This window comes from Tiliqua scincoides, chromosome 13 (assembly GCF_035046505.1).
Source record: "Tiliqua scincoides isolate rTilSci1 chromosome 13, rTilSci1.hap2, whole genome shotgun sequence".
Classification (NCBI taxonomy): Eukaryota; Metazoa; Chordata; class Lepidosauria; order Squamata; family Scincidae; genus Tiliqua; species Tiliqua scincoides.
In genome coordinates, this window is record NC_089833.1 from 12,817,345 (window position 1) to 12,833,883 (window position 16,539).

A 16,539-nucleotide genomic window follows, 5' to 3' on the forward strand; every position below is an offset into this window, starting at 1 on the left:
TTCTACTGAACCATTGTCCTTCCTAGACATGGAGCTGATAGAAATTCAATTGAATGATGCTGCAAATGTCAAGAAAATGGGCCACTTCTTTATGCACTCTGTTCCATTGGCCTTCTTTGGCCAGGTATCCGCCTGGCTCCATTGGTACCACAGGCGCCACACGAATTTGAGCTCAGTTAGGACGAGGCGCGTGGAGGAGAGGAGTGGGAAGGCAGCTGTCTGTGGCCCCATTTTGTTGCCAGTTGCCCTTGGAGTTGGATGCTTTATCAAGATAGACAGCGGAGCGTGGCGGATCCGTTCACAACAGCGTGATCTCACTTGGAGGGAGCGTGAGCCTCTTTTCACGTGCACACAGCAAACTCTCCATGTGTGTGGCAATCACTCGGCACAGCTCCAAGCCCTGGAGAGGGATGGAAGGGAAGAAGGAAGACAGAGGACAATACCATATGGGTTAATATTCTGCCTTCTACCTCCTAGCAGGAGGTAGGGGGCTTTAGAAGGAATGACATCTGGATGCCAAAAGCTTACATGTAAGAATTGGAAACTTCTAACAGTTTAAAGGCCAGGAGGACATTTGTTCTTCAGATTAAAGGTTGTCCCAACACAGGTTATCAACAGTTCAGGACCGACCTCAGCAGCTGCAGTGTGGGAAACAGCAGGCTGTGCACTGCATGGGACCTTCGCATTCATGCGCATGCGTTGAGACTAGACACAAGATGCATTCACTCCCCATTCCAAGGCTGAGCCCTGAAGAATGACAACTATCAAAGCACACGAAACACGTAGCAAGACATTCCCCCAAAGACAAAAACAGGGACTGGGTAAGGACACTGATTTACCAGGGATAAGTATCCAAACTAGGGAGCATCTCTGGTAAAAAAGAAAAGATGAAACCAACAGCAAAGACTGCAGGAAGACTGCATGTATGAAAGTACTTTTGACCATTTGAAAGCATAATAAAAATTGTATATACAGGGTGACCCAAAAGTAGGTGGACGGTAGGTGGAATAAATGTTATCATTTACTGTATCACCCATATATATCACCCATATATAATTAGTATGATGATTGGATAGATATGGAAAATGATATGGGAAATGATATATAACATGTTATAAGAGATATTGAAGTGTGTAATACCATTGTAATTGAAGGTATTCCTTTTAGATGTGATATTAGATATTAAGAATTAGATAAGAGTTTATAAGTAAAAATTTGAAGCCTTTTTATGATGAGATAGATAAGGTTAGAGAAAAAATATTATTGTTTAATTAAACTATGAACCAGTAGATTAATCAATATGATAATCTTTGTATTGATGAATAATTTCGTTTGGATTAATGTATGTTGTAATCGATGGCCACCACCTTGTGTGTAACCTATGTAGTCCTAACCCTAAGTCTGTCCAATTTTCCTTACCTGTATCTGTAATAAATAAATAAAACATTAAAAAAAAACACACAAAAAATATAATTGGTATGATGTCAAGTACAGGTTACCTACCATCTGAAGGTTAAGCTTCACAGAGCCAGTGGAAGAAGACAGGAGAAGAGACAGAAGGAGACAGAGAGAGAGAGAGAGAGAGGAGAGAGCGGAATGATGTCAATTAAACATTTGTGCAAAGCTTCATCATGTTTTCTTTAAACAAATACTATATATTTGCATAAGAGTTACAAAGCTTATGCTAGGTAGGTGAGATTTGGGGTCAAGGACTGAGGTTCTGGAACCCTTGAAATATGGGAGGTTAAATAAAAGCCAAATGAATGAGTGTATTCAGGTTACCGTATACCAGGGGTGCCCAAACCCCAGCCCTGGGGCCACTTGCGGCCCTCGAGGCCTCTCAATGCGGCCCTCAGGGAGCCCCCAGTCTCCAATGAGCCTCTGGCTTGTTGGAGCCCTCACTGGCCTGACACAACTGCTCTCAGTGTGAGGGCGATAGTTTGACCTCTCATGTGAGCTGTGGGATGACGGCTCTCTCCACTGCTTGTTGTTTCATGTCTGTGATGCAGTAGCAGCAGCAAAGGAAAGGCCAGCCTTGCTTTGTGTAAGGCCTTTTATAGGCCTTGAGCTATTACAAGACCTTCATTCATTCATATAAGTTCATCTTTAATATATTCATTTATGTAAACTTATACAAATTTTAAATGTAAATGAATTCTTTTTCCCCCAGCCCCCGAACACAGTGTCAGAGAGATGATGTGGCCCTGCTGCCAAAAACTTTGGACACCCCTGCCATATACTATAACTTGAGTAGAAAGATCTGGATTTTTATTGTACAATTTGAATAGTGGGGCAGGGAAAGAACTTCCCAAAGGGCTCACTTTGTACCCAGTTGGGTTTCCATGCAAACAGAAGACTGCCCCAATTTGTATTTTGCAGGACTTGGTACCGGGGAGGGATGTGTAATCCTACCCTTAACATAACTCTTTGGAGATCTTCCTGGAAATCATTCAGACTTTCTTGGATAAGCCCTAATGAGTTATGGAGTATATGGGAACATGTGCAGAATGTATGAAAGAGTCCCATCCCTGCCACAACCTCGTTAATTTTATAGGATCATCTCTAACCTCCCCCAAGATTCCTGAGCTTGTTTGCCCAAGAAATTTTCAGGATTCATCTCCAATTCAGCTTCAAGCAAAATTTTAGTGGCAGCCCTAGCTACACAGACTTATTAGCGGCAATGTGAACTTGGGCACAATACGGTATTGTGCCATATTGAGACAACTGCATCTCCGCTGTACCTGCTCCAGCTGCAGCTGTGTGATCCTTTGACACATCACATCTCCCAACATGATCTCCACGTAGGGATAGCTTGATCCTGCTGTGGGTCGCTGGGTGCGTGTGGACTGGATCTCTTTCAGAGGGAATGTCACGATAGGCTCCTGGGGAAGGAGGAAGGAGAATCTTGTTTGAGTGCAGCCACCTGAAGAAGGGAGTCTTGAATCCATATGCAGCTCCCTCCCTCTCACAGCCTGAAACCTGGGGAGACCCTTTTTCTGGTGGGAGAAAACATGGAAAGCATTTGAGCTAAAGAGAACCAAGAATCTAAGTGTGGGAAAGGTTCTAAGCAGGGGCGGATCCAGGGGAGGACATGGGGGCATACCCCCCCCAACTGTCCTGCCAGCAGGGAAGGGGGCCTGCCAGGATGGAGAGCAAAATCAGGTGTCAGGGGAACACCCACTGGGCGGGTGTCAAGGAGATTGGCTGGAATGGGAGCCCTGGTCTACCCACCCGTCAAACAGCCACAGAGGCTTAAAGCTCAATCAGGAGCCCAGGTCTACCCAAATAGGTAGACCTGGGCTCCAAGTCCAGGAGGGAGCCCAGGTCTACCCACCCAGCAAGCCACAGAGCCACAGAGGCCTGAGGGGGGACATGACTGAGACATATAAAATTATGCAAGGGATGGCTAGAGAGATGTTCTTTTCCCTCTCACATAACACCAGAACCAGGGGACATCCACTAAAATCGAGTGCTGGGAGAGTTAGGATGGACAAAAGAAAATATTTCTTTACCCAGCGTGTAATTAGTCTGTGGAACTCCTTGCCACAATAAGCTCAACCAGGAGCCCAGGTCTACCCAAGCAGGCCTCCAAGTCCAGATGGGAGCCCAGACCCAGGTCTGCCTGCCCAGCAAATGTCCACAGAAGCGATAAGCTCAAGCAGGAGCCCAGGTCTACAGGAAAACCCGGGCTCCAAGTTCAGGCAGGAGCCCAGGTCTACCCACCTAGCAAATGGCCACAGAGGCGATAAGCTCAAGCAGGAGCCAGGTCTACCCAGCTGGGCTCCAAGTTGAGAGCCCAGGTCTACCTGCCTGGTTGACCTGGGCTCTGAAGGTAGTGCTCATGGTCCCCTCCCAAAAACAGACACTGGATCCACCCCTGGTTCTAAGGAGATTCAACTCTCAGAAAGCTGGGAGGATTCAGCTCATCCAGGTAGATTCCATACATTCAAATCTTCTGAACTTTGCTTTTTAAAAGTAATGAATAATGTAAAAAAAACTAGTGTTCCAATGACGTTACTGTATTTGACTAGCATATCTTTCCTCTTGCTTTTATGTAAATAAATTTTATTTTAATATGTATCAATGCATCAGCAATGTGTCACCAACAAATGTTATATAGGTGCTAGATAGGCACTATATAGGCGTTATACAGGTGATAGAAATGTGCTAGACAGGCGCTATATAGGTGTTAAATAGGCACTATATAGGTGTTAGAAAGGCAATATATAGGCGCTAGATAGGCACTATATAGGTGCTAGATAGGCGCTATATAGGTGTTAAATAGACGATATATAGGTGTTAGATAGGCATCATATAGGCACTATATAGGCATTAAATAGGTGTTAAATACAGATAGGTGTTATATAGGCTCTAGATAGGTGCTAAATAGGTGTTAAATAGGCGCTATATAGGCGTAAAATAGGCATTATGTAGGAGTGTCGCAAACTTAGGGGGTTTGGGGATGCTCAGAGTTCTTGGTTCTCGAAACTTAAAGCCCTCAAGGCCCCCCTGTTCAGTAGTACTGCCACCACCCTGTATGTGCCAGTGCCTCAGTCCAGGGACACTGAGACCCTCTAGGCTCAACTCTATCCCTTGCAGGCACTGAGCTCTTTCTCCAATTAAAACTTCAGTCCTCAAGTTACTAGACCTCAATGAGCACTTGGTAGCTTGCTGAATGGCTAGGCAGGATTCTGAACCTCTGTCCCCAACAGACAATGAAACAGCTTAGTAAAAGGTATTTTAGTTTATTAATTACATAAGGTTACATAAGGCAGCAAATGCTAGAGGCATAAACATCTAGGAAACGTATCAGCAATAAAATAATAAAGCTAGCTGGCTATCTCTGTTAATCCTTATCTCTCACCTGTAGATTTTTAGCTCCAGGCTACCTGCTTGTAGATCTTTAGCCCCAGGCTACCTGTGAGGCCAGATGCCCATGGTGGACAATGGAGCTCACAGTGTGCAGGATGTTGCACCCAAAAACTTTGGTCAAGAAGAACCGGACACACCTCTTGGGGCACTCATTATTATACTTCTTATGCTAATAGTGCTGAAGAGACTTCATACTTATTTAGACTGTCCAATCAGAAACTTTTGAGGACAGATCCTTCTCGGAGTGGGTCTGGTTGCTATCCCTCCTAGTTCTTACCCCTCCCAACTGGAGATCCACAGCTGCACTTCATCAGCTTGATAAGGCACCTTTCTATCTGCAGAGGTGCTAACATTCTAATGGGTAGTAATTCTTGTTGTCTGTCCTTTCTGGCCAGCAAAGGAGAGACAACAATCTTTATGTTTGTTTACTCACATTCTTGCAGCTAGGGACTGCGAGCCACTTCTCCGTCACTGACTTAGTTTGGTTCAGGCTCCACATGCTAACCAAGGCCTAACATGTACATATTCATGACAAGGTGCTATACAGGTGCTAGATAGGTGCTAGATAGGAGCTAGATAGGTGTTATATAGGTGTTATATATGTGCTAGATAGGTGTTGCATAGGCACTAGATAGGCAGTATATAGGTGTTAGATAGGTGTTGCATAGGCACCAGATAGGCAGTATATAGGTGTTAGGTGCTATATAGGTTAGATAGGTGCTAGATAGGTTTTAAATAGGCACTATATAGGTGTTAGATAGGCGCTGTGTAGCTGCTAGATAGGCACTCTATAGGCATTATGTAGGCGCTATATAGGCACTATATAGGTGCCAGATAGGCGCTAGATAGGTGTTATATAGGTGTTAGATAAGCGCTAGATAGGTGTTGCATAGACACTAGATAGGCAGTATATAGGTGTTAGACAGTTGATATATAGGTGCTAGATAGGTGCTAGATAGACACTAGATAGGTGTTAAATAGGCGCTATATAGGTGTTAGATAGGCGTTATATAGGCGCTGTATAGGTGTTAGTTAGGTGCTAGATAGGCACTAATTAGGCATTAAATAGGCGCTATACAGGTGTAAAATAGGCATTATGTAGGTGCTAGATAGGTGTTATATAGGTGTTAAATAGGCACTATATAGGTGCTAGATAGGTGTTGCATAAGCATATAGGTGTTAGATAGGTGCTATATAGGTGTTAAATAGGCACTTTCAATACAAGTAAATACTACCTGCATCCCAGTGATATGTTTTATATCATATATCATAGGGTTGCAGGCCTGTGTATTGCACTGGTGTGTACATGAAAGGAGATGCTGCATGTTATTTCTATGTAGGCAATACATTTTACATGGCATGCACAGATGCATTTATTCTATGCAAATTATTGTTACATTGCTTTACAGAAAATGAATGCATCTTTCAAAAAACAACAACAACAACCCACCTTATTTTCTCTTCATGAAATTTGGGGGAGTTTCGGGTATTTTGATGGTTCTTCAAACTTATCCTTTCATTTTGCCCACCAGTATAGATACCTGACATCATTGCCCTCCTTGAAAAAATAATCGTCCCCCCTCTAGAATCCTGGCTACGGGCCTGATCTTGCCCTTTCTTAGTGCATCATAGCCAGGGCTCACGGGGGGGGGGGGAGCAGGGGGTACATTGTAGCTAGGCCCGGGGTAAAAAGGGGGGCTTGGGATTCAAATGAGGGGTACCAGAAATTTCCTGAGATCTCAGAAAATGTTTGCATATATTGTGTGAAGACAAGCATTCACATTTTGTGTAAGCCTATGTAGTTTTATATATTGTAATTCATAGAAATTATGATCTAATTGTATGAAATTATGATCCAGTGGAGAGGCAAAGGGGCCCCAAAGAAACTGTGTACCTCCAAAAGGGGTCTAAAAGAAACACTGTACCTCTGATAAAATTCCTTTCAGAGACCCTGATCATAAGATCATGTAATACCAGTGGCAGGAGTGCGGGCCCCTGCTCCCCAACCCTGCGGATATGAGGACCCCCCACAACCACCTAGAATTAAGGACACAAGTTACATCAGCAGGAGGGAGACTCCTGGAACCCTAGAATTGACCCTCACCACACCTACATGGGTTTCCTTGCTCAGAAAGTTGAGTCCGTTCTGGTTCACAGCCAAGATACATGGAGAGACGATGGTGTTATTGCTGCAACTCTGGACGTAGAAGAAGGATGAACCAAACATGGGGAAAGCACTCAGGAGCCCTGTGTGGTGGGGGAACAGAAAGGTGATGAGTGAAGTCACAGTTATCACCTGTAAGAACTATGACCAGAGCAAGGAGCTGAAGAAGTTCCTTGCTCTGCTTCAGTCTGAAGAGAGGGGAGGGAGGGAGGGAGGGAGGGAGAAAGAGATCACCTCTTTCAATCTCTTTTTAAACATTTTAGAAGTCAGGAGTCACCCTGTCAAACTGATGAGGATTAAAGACAAGCAAAAGGAAGCCATTCTTCACCGAATACATCATTCACCTGTGGAACTCACAGCCACAGGATTTGACAACGGTCACTGATTTAGATGGCTTTGGAAAAGGGACTAGATGAAATCCAGAGAGGATAGGTCCATCAAGGGCTACTAGCCATGATAACTAAATTGAACTTCCCAGCAGTGTGCTTCTGGACACCGGACACCAGGGTCACACAACAGAGGAAACTAGAGAGGACTTCCTGGCTGGCTGCTCTTGAAAACAGGATGCTACACCAGATGGACCCACCCTGTTCTGATTTAGCAGGAGTCTCCTTACTTTCTGTTTCCATCTCTCTTCAACCCGATGTCCAGTGCTATTATGATTTAATTCCACACCTTTGCTGGCCTGATCTTCCTCAGCTGACATGACAGCCCGCTCAACCCCCTAAACCCATTGCAAAAAAAGAAATCTTACCTAGAAACTGTGCCCGAGCCTGGTGGGCGCTCAGGGCTTGAGCTTGCTGTGTGTGCTGCATGATCATGTCCAGCCAAGCCTGGGCTTTCAGCAGGCGATAGAACAGGGGCGGGATGTAATCCTGAATCTCCCGTCTCACAGGAGGAAAGAGAAACAGACGGTCTTAGGCAGCCCAAAACTACAATGGTGTAAAAAAGCAAAAGCCTCTAGTGGAGACGCTGCACCAACATCTAAGCAAAGGGGTGTACTCAGAGGACCTGCAGCTCTGCTGTGAGCAGAGTATGTGGTGCAGGATGGAGAAACTTTTCAACACTGCCTCCAACTTTCCAGAAAATTCCAGAAAACTGTCCGTGGGGATGTACGCTAAAGTAAAAAACATATTCCTTGTGCATTCTGATCTGCCCAAGTGGACATTCAACAATTATGATACTGAAAGGATAACAGCATATCCCCATTTGCCCTGCAACAGGACCAGTCCTGCCCCCAACTCCACTGTTATCTCTGAGATACCTACAGGGTAGGCAGGTAGACACTCTCCTTTGCGCGGTGCTGTAGGGCAGCCAGCTTGGAAATCTGCTGGAACTGCTGTTCGCTCAGCTGTGTGGGTGGGAGGGTGTTGAAGAGCCCCTTGAGATAATCAGGTAACACCTGATAGAAGGAATGGAGCAAATCACCATCAGAATCATTTCTTAGTGCTCCCAAGGGTTCACATCTACATAGAGCTTCATAGAGCATTATCTGGTAACATCTGAGCCAACTTGGCCACCAGTGGCTGTTATTCATACCTAGATGGAGCCTTCCCCCATGTTTATAGACAGGAAAGCCACTGTCCCAGGAAAGGATACTGGCTTCATGCCCTGCTTGTAAACTTCTCAAAGCCTCTGACTGGCCATTGTGTTACCAATGCTGGACTTGACAGACCCTTTTGTCCTGATTCAGCAGAATGTCTTCTGATGTTCTTATGCCCTGGAAGAAAATCCCGTGCCACCCTGCAAATATTTTAGGGCCCAATCCTATCCAACTTTCCAGCACTGATGCAGCCATGCCAATGGGGCGTTCGCTGGATCCTATGGTGGGGAGGCAGTCATGGAGGCCTCCCCAAGGTAAGGGAACTACCTTGTCTCAGAGATGCATTGCAGCTGCATCGCTGCTGGAAAGTGGGATAGAATTAGGCTTGCAGTCACTAAAGCCCCCAAATATTGCAATCACCAAGATCCCCCCCCCAGAGATCCACCCCCCAAATCATTCTGGAGTGGAATAAGAATTACAACCACGCAGTCTAAACGTCTCTTCAAAACCTTTCTCATGGTTCCTTCCCCAAAGAGTCTCACCTGATTGTAGTGCATGGTGACATAAAGCTCGTTATCAAATTTTAGAGGCTGGGTCCAGATGACACGCCGGTACCAGAACATATAGCTGCTGTCAGTGTTCTCAATCTCCAGGGCAACATCAAGGATGTATTCTTTTTTGTTCAAAGGCCGGACGTTCTGATCTGCGCAAATGAAATTCAACAGATCTGATTTTGAAAAGATAAGAACACGCGAAGGAGCTTAAAATGGGCCAGGTAGTTCGGCATAGCCTGCTCTTGAATGTCAGCAGCTTTAAAAGGTCTTTCCCAGGCCTGCTACTTGGGACCCATTTAAAAAAAAAACAAAAAACTGGCAACGGCAGGGTTTGAACCCCGACCTTCTGCATCAAGGAATGTGCTCTCTCCACTTAGCAATGGCTTCTCCCTACAGCTACCTGCATAACCACTTTGGGGGGGGCGGGGACAAAGCTTCACTCACCCTACACATGGATGGCCCCAGAACCTGTAAAATACAGTCTAGAATTTTTGCTAACAAACAGTGGTGTCACTAGGGTTTGCATCACCCTATATGGGAGGCCAGTGTGACAACCCCATGATGGACCTCTTCCCATGCAGTGAGTGGGGCAATGCCCCGGGCGGTGGGTGTGTGCATCATCACCCCACCCCCACTGGGTTTTGGGGTATAACTTTTGAAAGAATAGAGATATCTCAGTGAGGTTTATTTCACTGCACTCTGTATGAAATTATGCATCGAAAGATATATGACATGATGGTATTTTTCGAAAATGGCAAGATTTAAAAAATTTTGACCAGTAGTGGTGTCACCCCGCACCCCCCCCCAGTGCGCATCACCCTCTGCACCCCCCTAGCGACACCACTGCTAACAAAAATGTATTTCTGGTTTTTGGCATCACCAAAATGATGAGGGTTGCCACATGGTTTTACACCTATCTGCCAAGAGGTGGCGCTAGGCACTTTCAAGATATACCTTCATATCTCAACAGCAATTAGCCATTTCAGGAGTAAGTGACCTCCTTTTCCCCTGCTAACTGGTTAAGAGGCACTTTTTCAAATGGGTGCTCCTCTTTTATTTAGCAGGGGGAGAGTAACTGGCCCACCTCACCCCAGCAGTGTCTTTTCTAGTGGCTGTCTGCCGGTGTTGCATCTTTTAAGATTGTGAGCCCTTTTGGGACAGGGAGCCATTAGATATTTGATTTTCTCTGTAAACCGCTTTGTGAACTTTTTGTTGAAAAGCAGTATATAACTACTGTTCTTGTTGTTTTCTCAACACCCCCCCCCCCTTCTGCCGTCCCCCCAAAAGGGACTCAGGGCCTATCAATTTTATATAGTCATGTGTCAGTTTTACAGTATAGTTTGTCATGGCTTTTCCTAAAAAGTCCTGGGAATTGTAGTTTTGCAAGGGTGCTGAGAATCTAGACCAGCAGTCTCCAAACTTTTTGGCCAGAGGGCCGCATCAAATATCTGGCATAATGTAGAGGGCCAGGAAAAAAATTTAAATATAAAATTTATATAAATAAATTACAGATGGAACTTAGATGAGTGAATAAATGAATGAATGGGCTCATTCATGCAACCTCTCTGGCCCTTAGAACACCCTCCAGATGCAACCAGAGCACAGCTCCAATCATGTTCACACAAGTGGACCAGAGGCTTTCAGGGAACAAGAGGCTGACCGCGGGCCGGATAGAGACTCGCCGCGGGCCGCATCTGGCCCCCGGACCGGGGTTTGGAGACCCCTGATCTAGACAATCCCCCACCCCCCCAGCCACAGAATACAGTATCCAGGAGTGAGAATGATTATACACAGGCCTACAAAATTGAGGGTCAGAAAAGTTTTTCCCAAATTTTATGGTGGTTTGATATGTATTTGGGGTGCCGATCCAAAAAACGGCATCCGTTTTGCCCTGTCACGTCTAGTTTTGGAGATATAGTATAGCCTCATTAGTGAATGGTTCAAGCAGCTTCCTCATGAGGAAGCCATGGTGTAGGCTTTCTCATGAGGAAGCTGCTTGAACCATTCACTAAAGAGGCTATGCCGTGTCTCCAAAACTAGATGCGATAGGGCAAAATGGATGCCGTTTTTTTGAATCGACACCCCAAATATACCCAGGAATTGGCGTAACGTTTAAGGAAGCAAAATGTGTGTTGGCCTGTGTTATTAAACCGGTTTGGGCAATGTAGTGTAGACGTGCCCAGCATCTCTAATGCAAAAGAGTAGAAGAACTGAAACGGTGTTTTATTTGGGCTGAGTGAAAGGTGCCCCCTCCCCCCCGGAGCTTCGCTGGACTCACTTTTGTTGGTGACAGCAAAAATCACATATTCATCAAAGGCCTCAGGTCTGAACAGTCCCATTTCGTAACACAGTTCTTCTATGACATCCAGCGCAACCTAGAGAAGGGTGTGTGTGTGTGTGAGTGAAGGGAAAGCAGAACCACTGAGAACGTTAAACAATCCATATTAAACATGTATACGCTGCTTTATGCGAAACTCCCCCCCCCATATACTGAGATAAAACAATAGACCAGAGTTTCTCAAACTGTGGGACGCACTCGGTGGGTCGCATGCCAATTTCAGGTGAGTCACGCAGCACCTAGCTCAGCCACAATTGAAAATAGAGAGCTGAAAATAAAGGGGCAGAGCTGTTGGGTAGGGTGGGCTCCCAGTGAGAGAGAGGTGCGGTGCTGCACCCTGAATAGGTGATAAGATGGGATGCTGGAAAGGGGGGGAGAGCTGGGTGGTTGCAGAAGGATCCAAGTCTGCCTTTTGCTTTGACTTCCAAGCAGGAACGTTTGAATTCCAAGCTATGCAAAATAACAGCACGAGCGCACTGTGTCATGGAACCTTTGGCTGATAGTGGCTTAAGTTTGAAGCCTGAATGGATGATGCCATTTCTGGCCATGACATACTTCCAAGTTAATGACATCACTTCTGGTGGGCCCCAACAGATGGTCATTCTAAAAAGTGGGTCCCGGTGCTAAAATGTTTGAGAACCCCTGAAACAGACAATGTGATAAAAGAACCTGCAGTGACCCGGGGGTGGCGGGGTGGGAACACAATCAGCAGGGGGGCCGGATAAAACTGTACGTTTGGAGGGAACAAATTAATCCAAATTAAAGACCTGTCTAAACAAGATAGCCTTTCATTGTCTTTGAAAGGTGAAGAGGAAAAAATAGGTAACATGTGCTGCCAGCCACACTTCAGTGGTGGTGCACAGCAGAATCATGAATGGGGAGGGGCAGAGGGTCCCTAAAATACCCCAGTCTCAAACTGCTGAAGGCTTAAAAGGTGATAATCAGGAAGGGGAATTGAGCTCAGAAGTGCACCGTCACCAGTGCAGATCAACTAGCAATGAAGTCAGAATATGACTCATGGGCTTCCGGCAGTAATAATTCTCTTTGGGTATGAAGAGATCCTCCCCTTGTTTCTACCCACCGAACACGTTTTGATCTTGAGGTGCCGTTCAATGCCTCCCGGCAGAAGGAACAGCTGGCGTTTGGAGCTCCTCCCAGCCTTGGCAGGGAAAGAAAGGAGAGAGAATGCCATGTTTAGCCAGGTTGGAGTGGCGGGCATCCCACGGAGCATCTCTCCAGCGGAAAATAAACGCGCCAGGAAAACAAAGCCATAAGAGAGCAACTTGGATAAGCATCTTCACGTCCCCTACACAGCCGCTTTGCTCAGATTGAATCCACTGCAATGCTACCCCCCCCCCCCGCTTGGAAACCAAACTCCGCTTGGGCACACACACCTCGCCAACCCACCCGTCAGAGCACTCACCACCATGGCCTTCAGTTCCATGTGCCCAGGGAACTCGCACCGGCCACCAAACTGCAAGGTTTTCTGCAGGTTTTGCTCACAGGCTTTGGCGATGCCTAAGGGAGGTCAAGAGACAAGCCAGAGAGTCAGACACCCTGGAGAAGAGGGGGCCACACTGGCCTCCCGATTCCTTTAACAACGGGCAGAGGTTCGGTTTCCTGGCTTGCCATTTTAAAGACAAATTGACACCCCGGAGCCCAGAGCCTGCTTCCACACTAGGGGCTGTTCCAAAGCACAACTTCTGCCCCTTCCTGCTCAACAGAGACAGCTGAGAGTTGCCTATAGTACCTTTGGACACAGGGGCTCTCTCTGGGTCCTTGATGTGGGGCAGCGGGTCGGCTACCTTTCAGGAGTGCCAGCGCTTTTGCACCCACATATTATTATTTTTATTATTATTATTATTATTAATTTATACCCCGCCTTTTTGCCCAGCGGGCACACAAGGCGGCTTACAAACACTTTAAAAATACAACATTAAAAACAATCATTAAAAACAATTTACAATAATTAAAAAATCTAAAAACAAACCAAGAAACCCGTGGATTTTCATATAAAAAGCAAGAACGCCAGCCAGCCTGTCAACAATTAAAAGCTTTTTGAAATAAAAAGGTCTTCGGTCCATGCCGAAACGTTAGCAACGAGGGAGCAGTTCTCAGTTCTAAGGGGAGGGTATTCCACAGTTCGGGGGCCACCACCGAGAAGGCCCTCTTCCTGGCCGCTGCCCCTTCACATCTCTTAGTGGCGGCACTCAAAAGGGCCCCCCCAGATGATCTAAGACAGGGGTGCTCAATAGGTGGATCGCGATCTACCGGTAGATCGTGAGGCAAAATGAGTAGATGGCGGAGTGCCGACCCCCCCCTTCAGGTGCCTCTGGGAGGAAACGCCGGGAGTAAGGCCCATTGTACTCAATGGGGCTTACTCCCAGGTAAGTGTGGCTAGGATTGCAGCCTCACAGCCTAATCCTAGGCATGTCTACTCAGGAGTAAGTCCTGTTATACTCAGTGGGGCTCAAGGTACACCAACATACATTGTACACATGTTATATGTTACGATGGTGCGAACATTGTAAAAAAAACTCTAGTAGATCTCCGGGCCTTGCTGGGTTTCAAAGTAGCTCTCGAGCCAAAAAAGTGTGAGCACCCCTGATCTAAGAGCATGGGCAGGATTGTAGGGAAGGAGGCAGTCCCTCAAATACCCCGGACCCGAGCCGTAAAGGGCTTTAAAAGTCAAAACTAGCACCTCTGTCAAAGTCAAAACACATATCCTCTGTGCGCAAAGAAAGCAAAGACGGCAGAAATGCTGCAGGCCTCCAGCCAGCGCCCAAAGGAAACCAGACATGAGTGTTGTTCTCCCTGGAACGGCTGGTTGCTCAGGGAAGCGGGGAGTGCCCCTTGCCGCTGTGCTGACAAGTCTGGCTGGCTGCCCCCACTGACTCTCAAGACGGGCAGCCCACCAAGAGCCCAACACAGCTTTGCATGCTGATTAATTGCTTCAGAACTTGCAGCTTGGCTTGTTGCATTAGCTTCCTAATCCACCCACGTTCGGTGGGACAGACCCCTCCAGGGACGACAACGTGCTAACAGGCTGTGAAGTGGAACGCAATCCCCAGCTGGGAGCCACGCTGGGGGGGATCATCTATCATCAGCAATAATCCCCCCCTCTCTGGAGCCATCGACACAGTTTTAAAACCTGCAGCTTTTAATGAGAAAATAACCACTAGCTGTGGTAGGTAACGATGGTCTGTCTACTAATAGCATAACAGATGGGCTCATTTCCATTTATTAATGACTTTTGGACAGTAGTGAGTGCACCTCCCCAAACGGATGTAAGTCTGATTGATGAGTCCAGGCCTAAAACTGTGCCGGCTTTTTACCTCTAACCTCTTCCCTGCCCTCAGTAATTTTGAAGTATATTTAGAACACACACAAACACAAAGTCTTCAGCTCACTTCAGCACTTCTGACCCCCTAATAAACCTTGGGTGATTATGGGTGCAACATGCTTTTTAGAGCCAAGAGGGGATCCGGAACCCTCGGTAGATACCGAAACCAGTAGATACTGGGGTCCACCTTTAAATGCCTTGTAATAAGGTATAGATGCTATATTGCACTCAGCCCACTAGATGGGACAAATAATTCCATTAGAGTCCATTATTCACCCCATCTAGTGAATGAATGCAGTATAGCATATATACCCATGCATTCTGGGGCGACAGTAGAGAAGCAAGAAACCCAGAAGTGGGTCTTTAAAGCTATCTTTAACCCCAAGAAGCTTGCAAACGATTTGGTTTAACAGTGCAAAGTACGAAATTGGATTTTGTTGCTTTTTTTCCTTAAGGCATTTAAAGGTGAACCCTGGTATCAGAGGTGAGTCAAACCAGTGGATGCCAAATCAGTGGATACCAAGATCCCACCTGTACTCCCTCTCTCCTCTGACAAACTGGCTCTGCACTTTTCCTACATGGTCAGTCTGAACTGGGCAGAACTCAAGTGTGGATGGTGCCTATTGGCTAGCACTTGAGACATCACCAACTCATTTACCTGAGCAGTTTTACAATTTTTTTTTTTGTGCTTAAAAAAAATAAGGCAAAGATGATGTTTAAAATAAATAATTAAATAAATAAATAATTAAATGAACATGTTGATTTTTTTTTGGTTGGTTGGCAACCTTCAGTCTCGAAAGACTATGGTATAAGCCTACAGCACCCAGTATTCCCAGGCGGTCTCCCATCCAAGTACTAACCAGGCCTGACCCTGCTTAGCTTCCGAGATCAGACAAGATCCAGCATGTGCAAGGTAACAAGACAAGCAACCTGCCCGATGCACTGCAGGTTAAAATCTGGCATTCATTTTTGCTGGAACGCACAAGTTGTGAAGCTGCCAGCTGCCAGGCTATCTGACTTCTTGTCAAATATTATCTCTGTTTTGACCCTTCTTTCCACTGGGCCCAACCTGCAGGGCACATTTGCCTGCAGTGCCAACAGTCCCAGTTCATCTCCAGCTAGGACCGGGAAAGACCCTGGTAGGATGCGTAGTCCTGATCTATAGCACTTGGTGCTGACCAGATGTCCTGCTAACAGGATGCCTTACCTTGGAAGTGCACACCAGGATTGCCACAGGTCTCCTGAAAGAACTGCAGGAGGTAAGGCTTAAGGACCTCTGAGCATCTGTAGTAGGCACTGAGGATGTACAGCAGCCGCCATCCTTTCTGGCAGCTGTCCCTGTGAAAAATCCACAGCCGTGCTGCAGTCAACACATCCCTGACTGCACCTAGAAGACCAGCCCAGGATAAGGGAGCTCACACCACCTCCCCCACATTCACACTGAAGCAACAAGGGTAGAATCCTCTGGAGGTGTCAGGGGCTGCAGCTCTCGAATGGGCTCTCCAGATCTCCCACCTTCCTTCAAACACAAGGGACTTTGTTAACTGGAATGCAAACTACTTGCTGTTCCCTTTGGAGACACTGGAACTATTAGCATTGGGGAGATGGGACCAAGAAGGCTGATATAAAGCCCCACACCTTTGTATCCACACCAGAACCAAAGGAGATATTTTCCCAGGGGGACTCACAGCACCTACTGTGGTCAAGGGAAGTCAGCAGAGATCC

At 46.3% G+C, this 16,539-nt stretch overlaps 1 protein-coding gene across 1 annotated transcript in view; it reads right to left on the reverse strand.

The window, feature by feature from the left end:
* Positions 1-298: 298 nt before the first annotated feature.
* MYO15A (myosin XVA) overlaps positions 299-16,539 on the reverse strand; it is a 69,426-nt gene continuing 53,185 nt past the window's right edge. The window contains exons 51-60 of the mRNA XM_066640863.1: positions 16,022-16,152; positions 12,895-12,989; positions 12,553-12,630; positions 11,412-11,508; positions 9,122-9,282; positions 8,305-8,438; positions 7,791-7,924; positions 6,986-7,119; positions 2,742-2,882; positions 299-400 (exon numbers count right to left, since the gene is read on the reverse strand). Of these exons, the coding sequence (XP_066496960.1) occupies positions 299-400; positions 2,742-2,882; positions 6,986-7,119; positions 7,791-7,924; positions 8,305-8,438; positions 9,122-9,282; positions 11,412-11,508; positions 12,553-12,630; positions 12,895-12,989; positions 16,022-16,152 (1,207 nt within the window). The remainder of the gene's footprint in view (positions 401-2,741; positions 2,883-6,985; positions 7,120-7,790; positions 7,925-8,304; positions 8,439-9,121; positions 9,283-11,411; positions 11,509-12,552; positions 12,631-12,894; positions 12,990-16,021; positions 16,153-16,539) is intronic.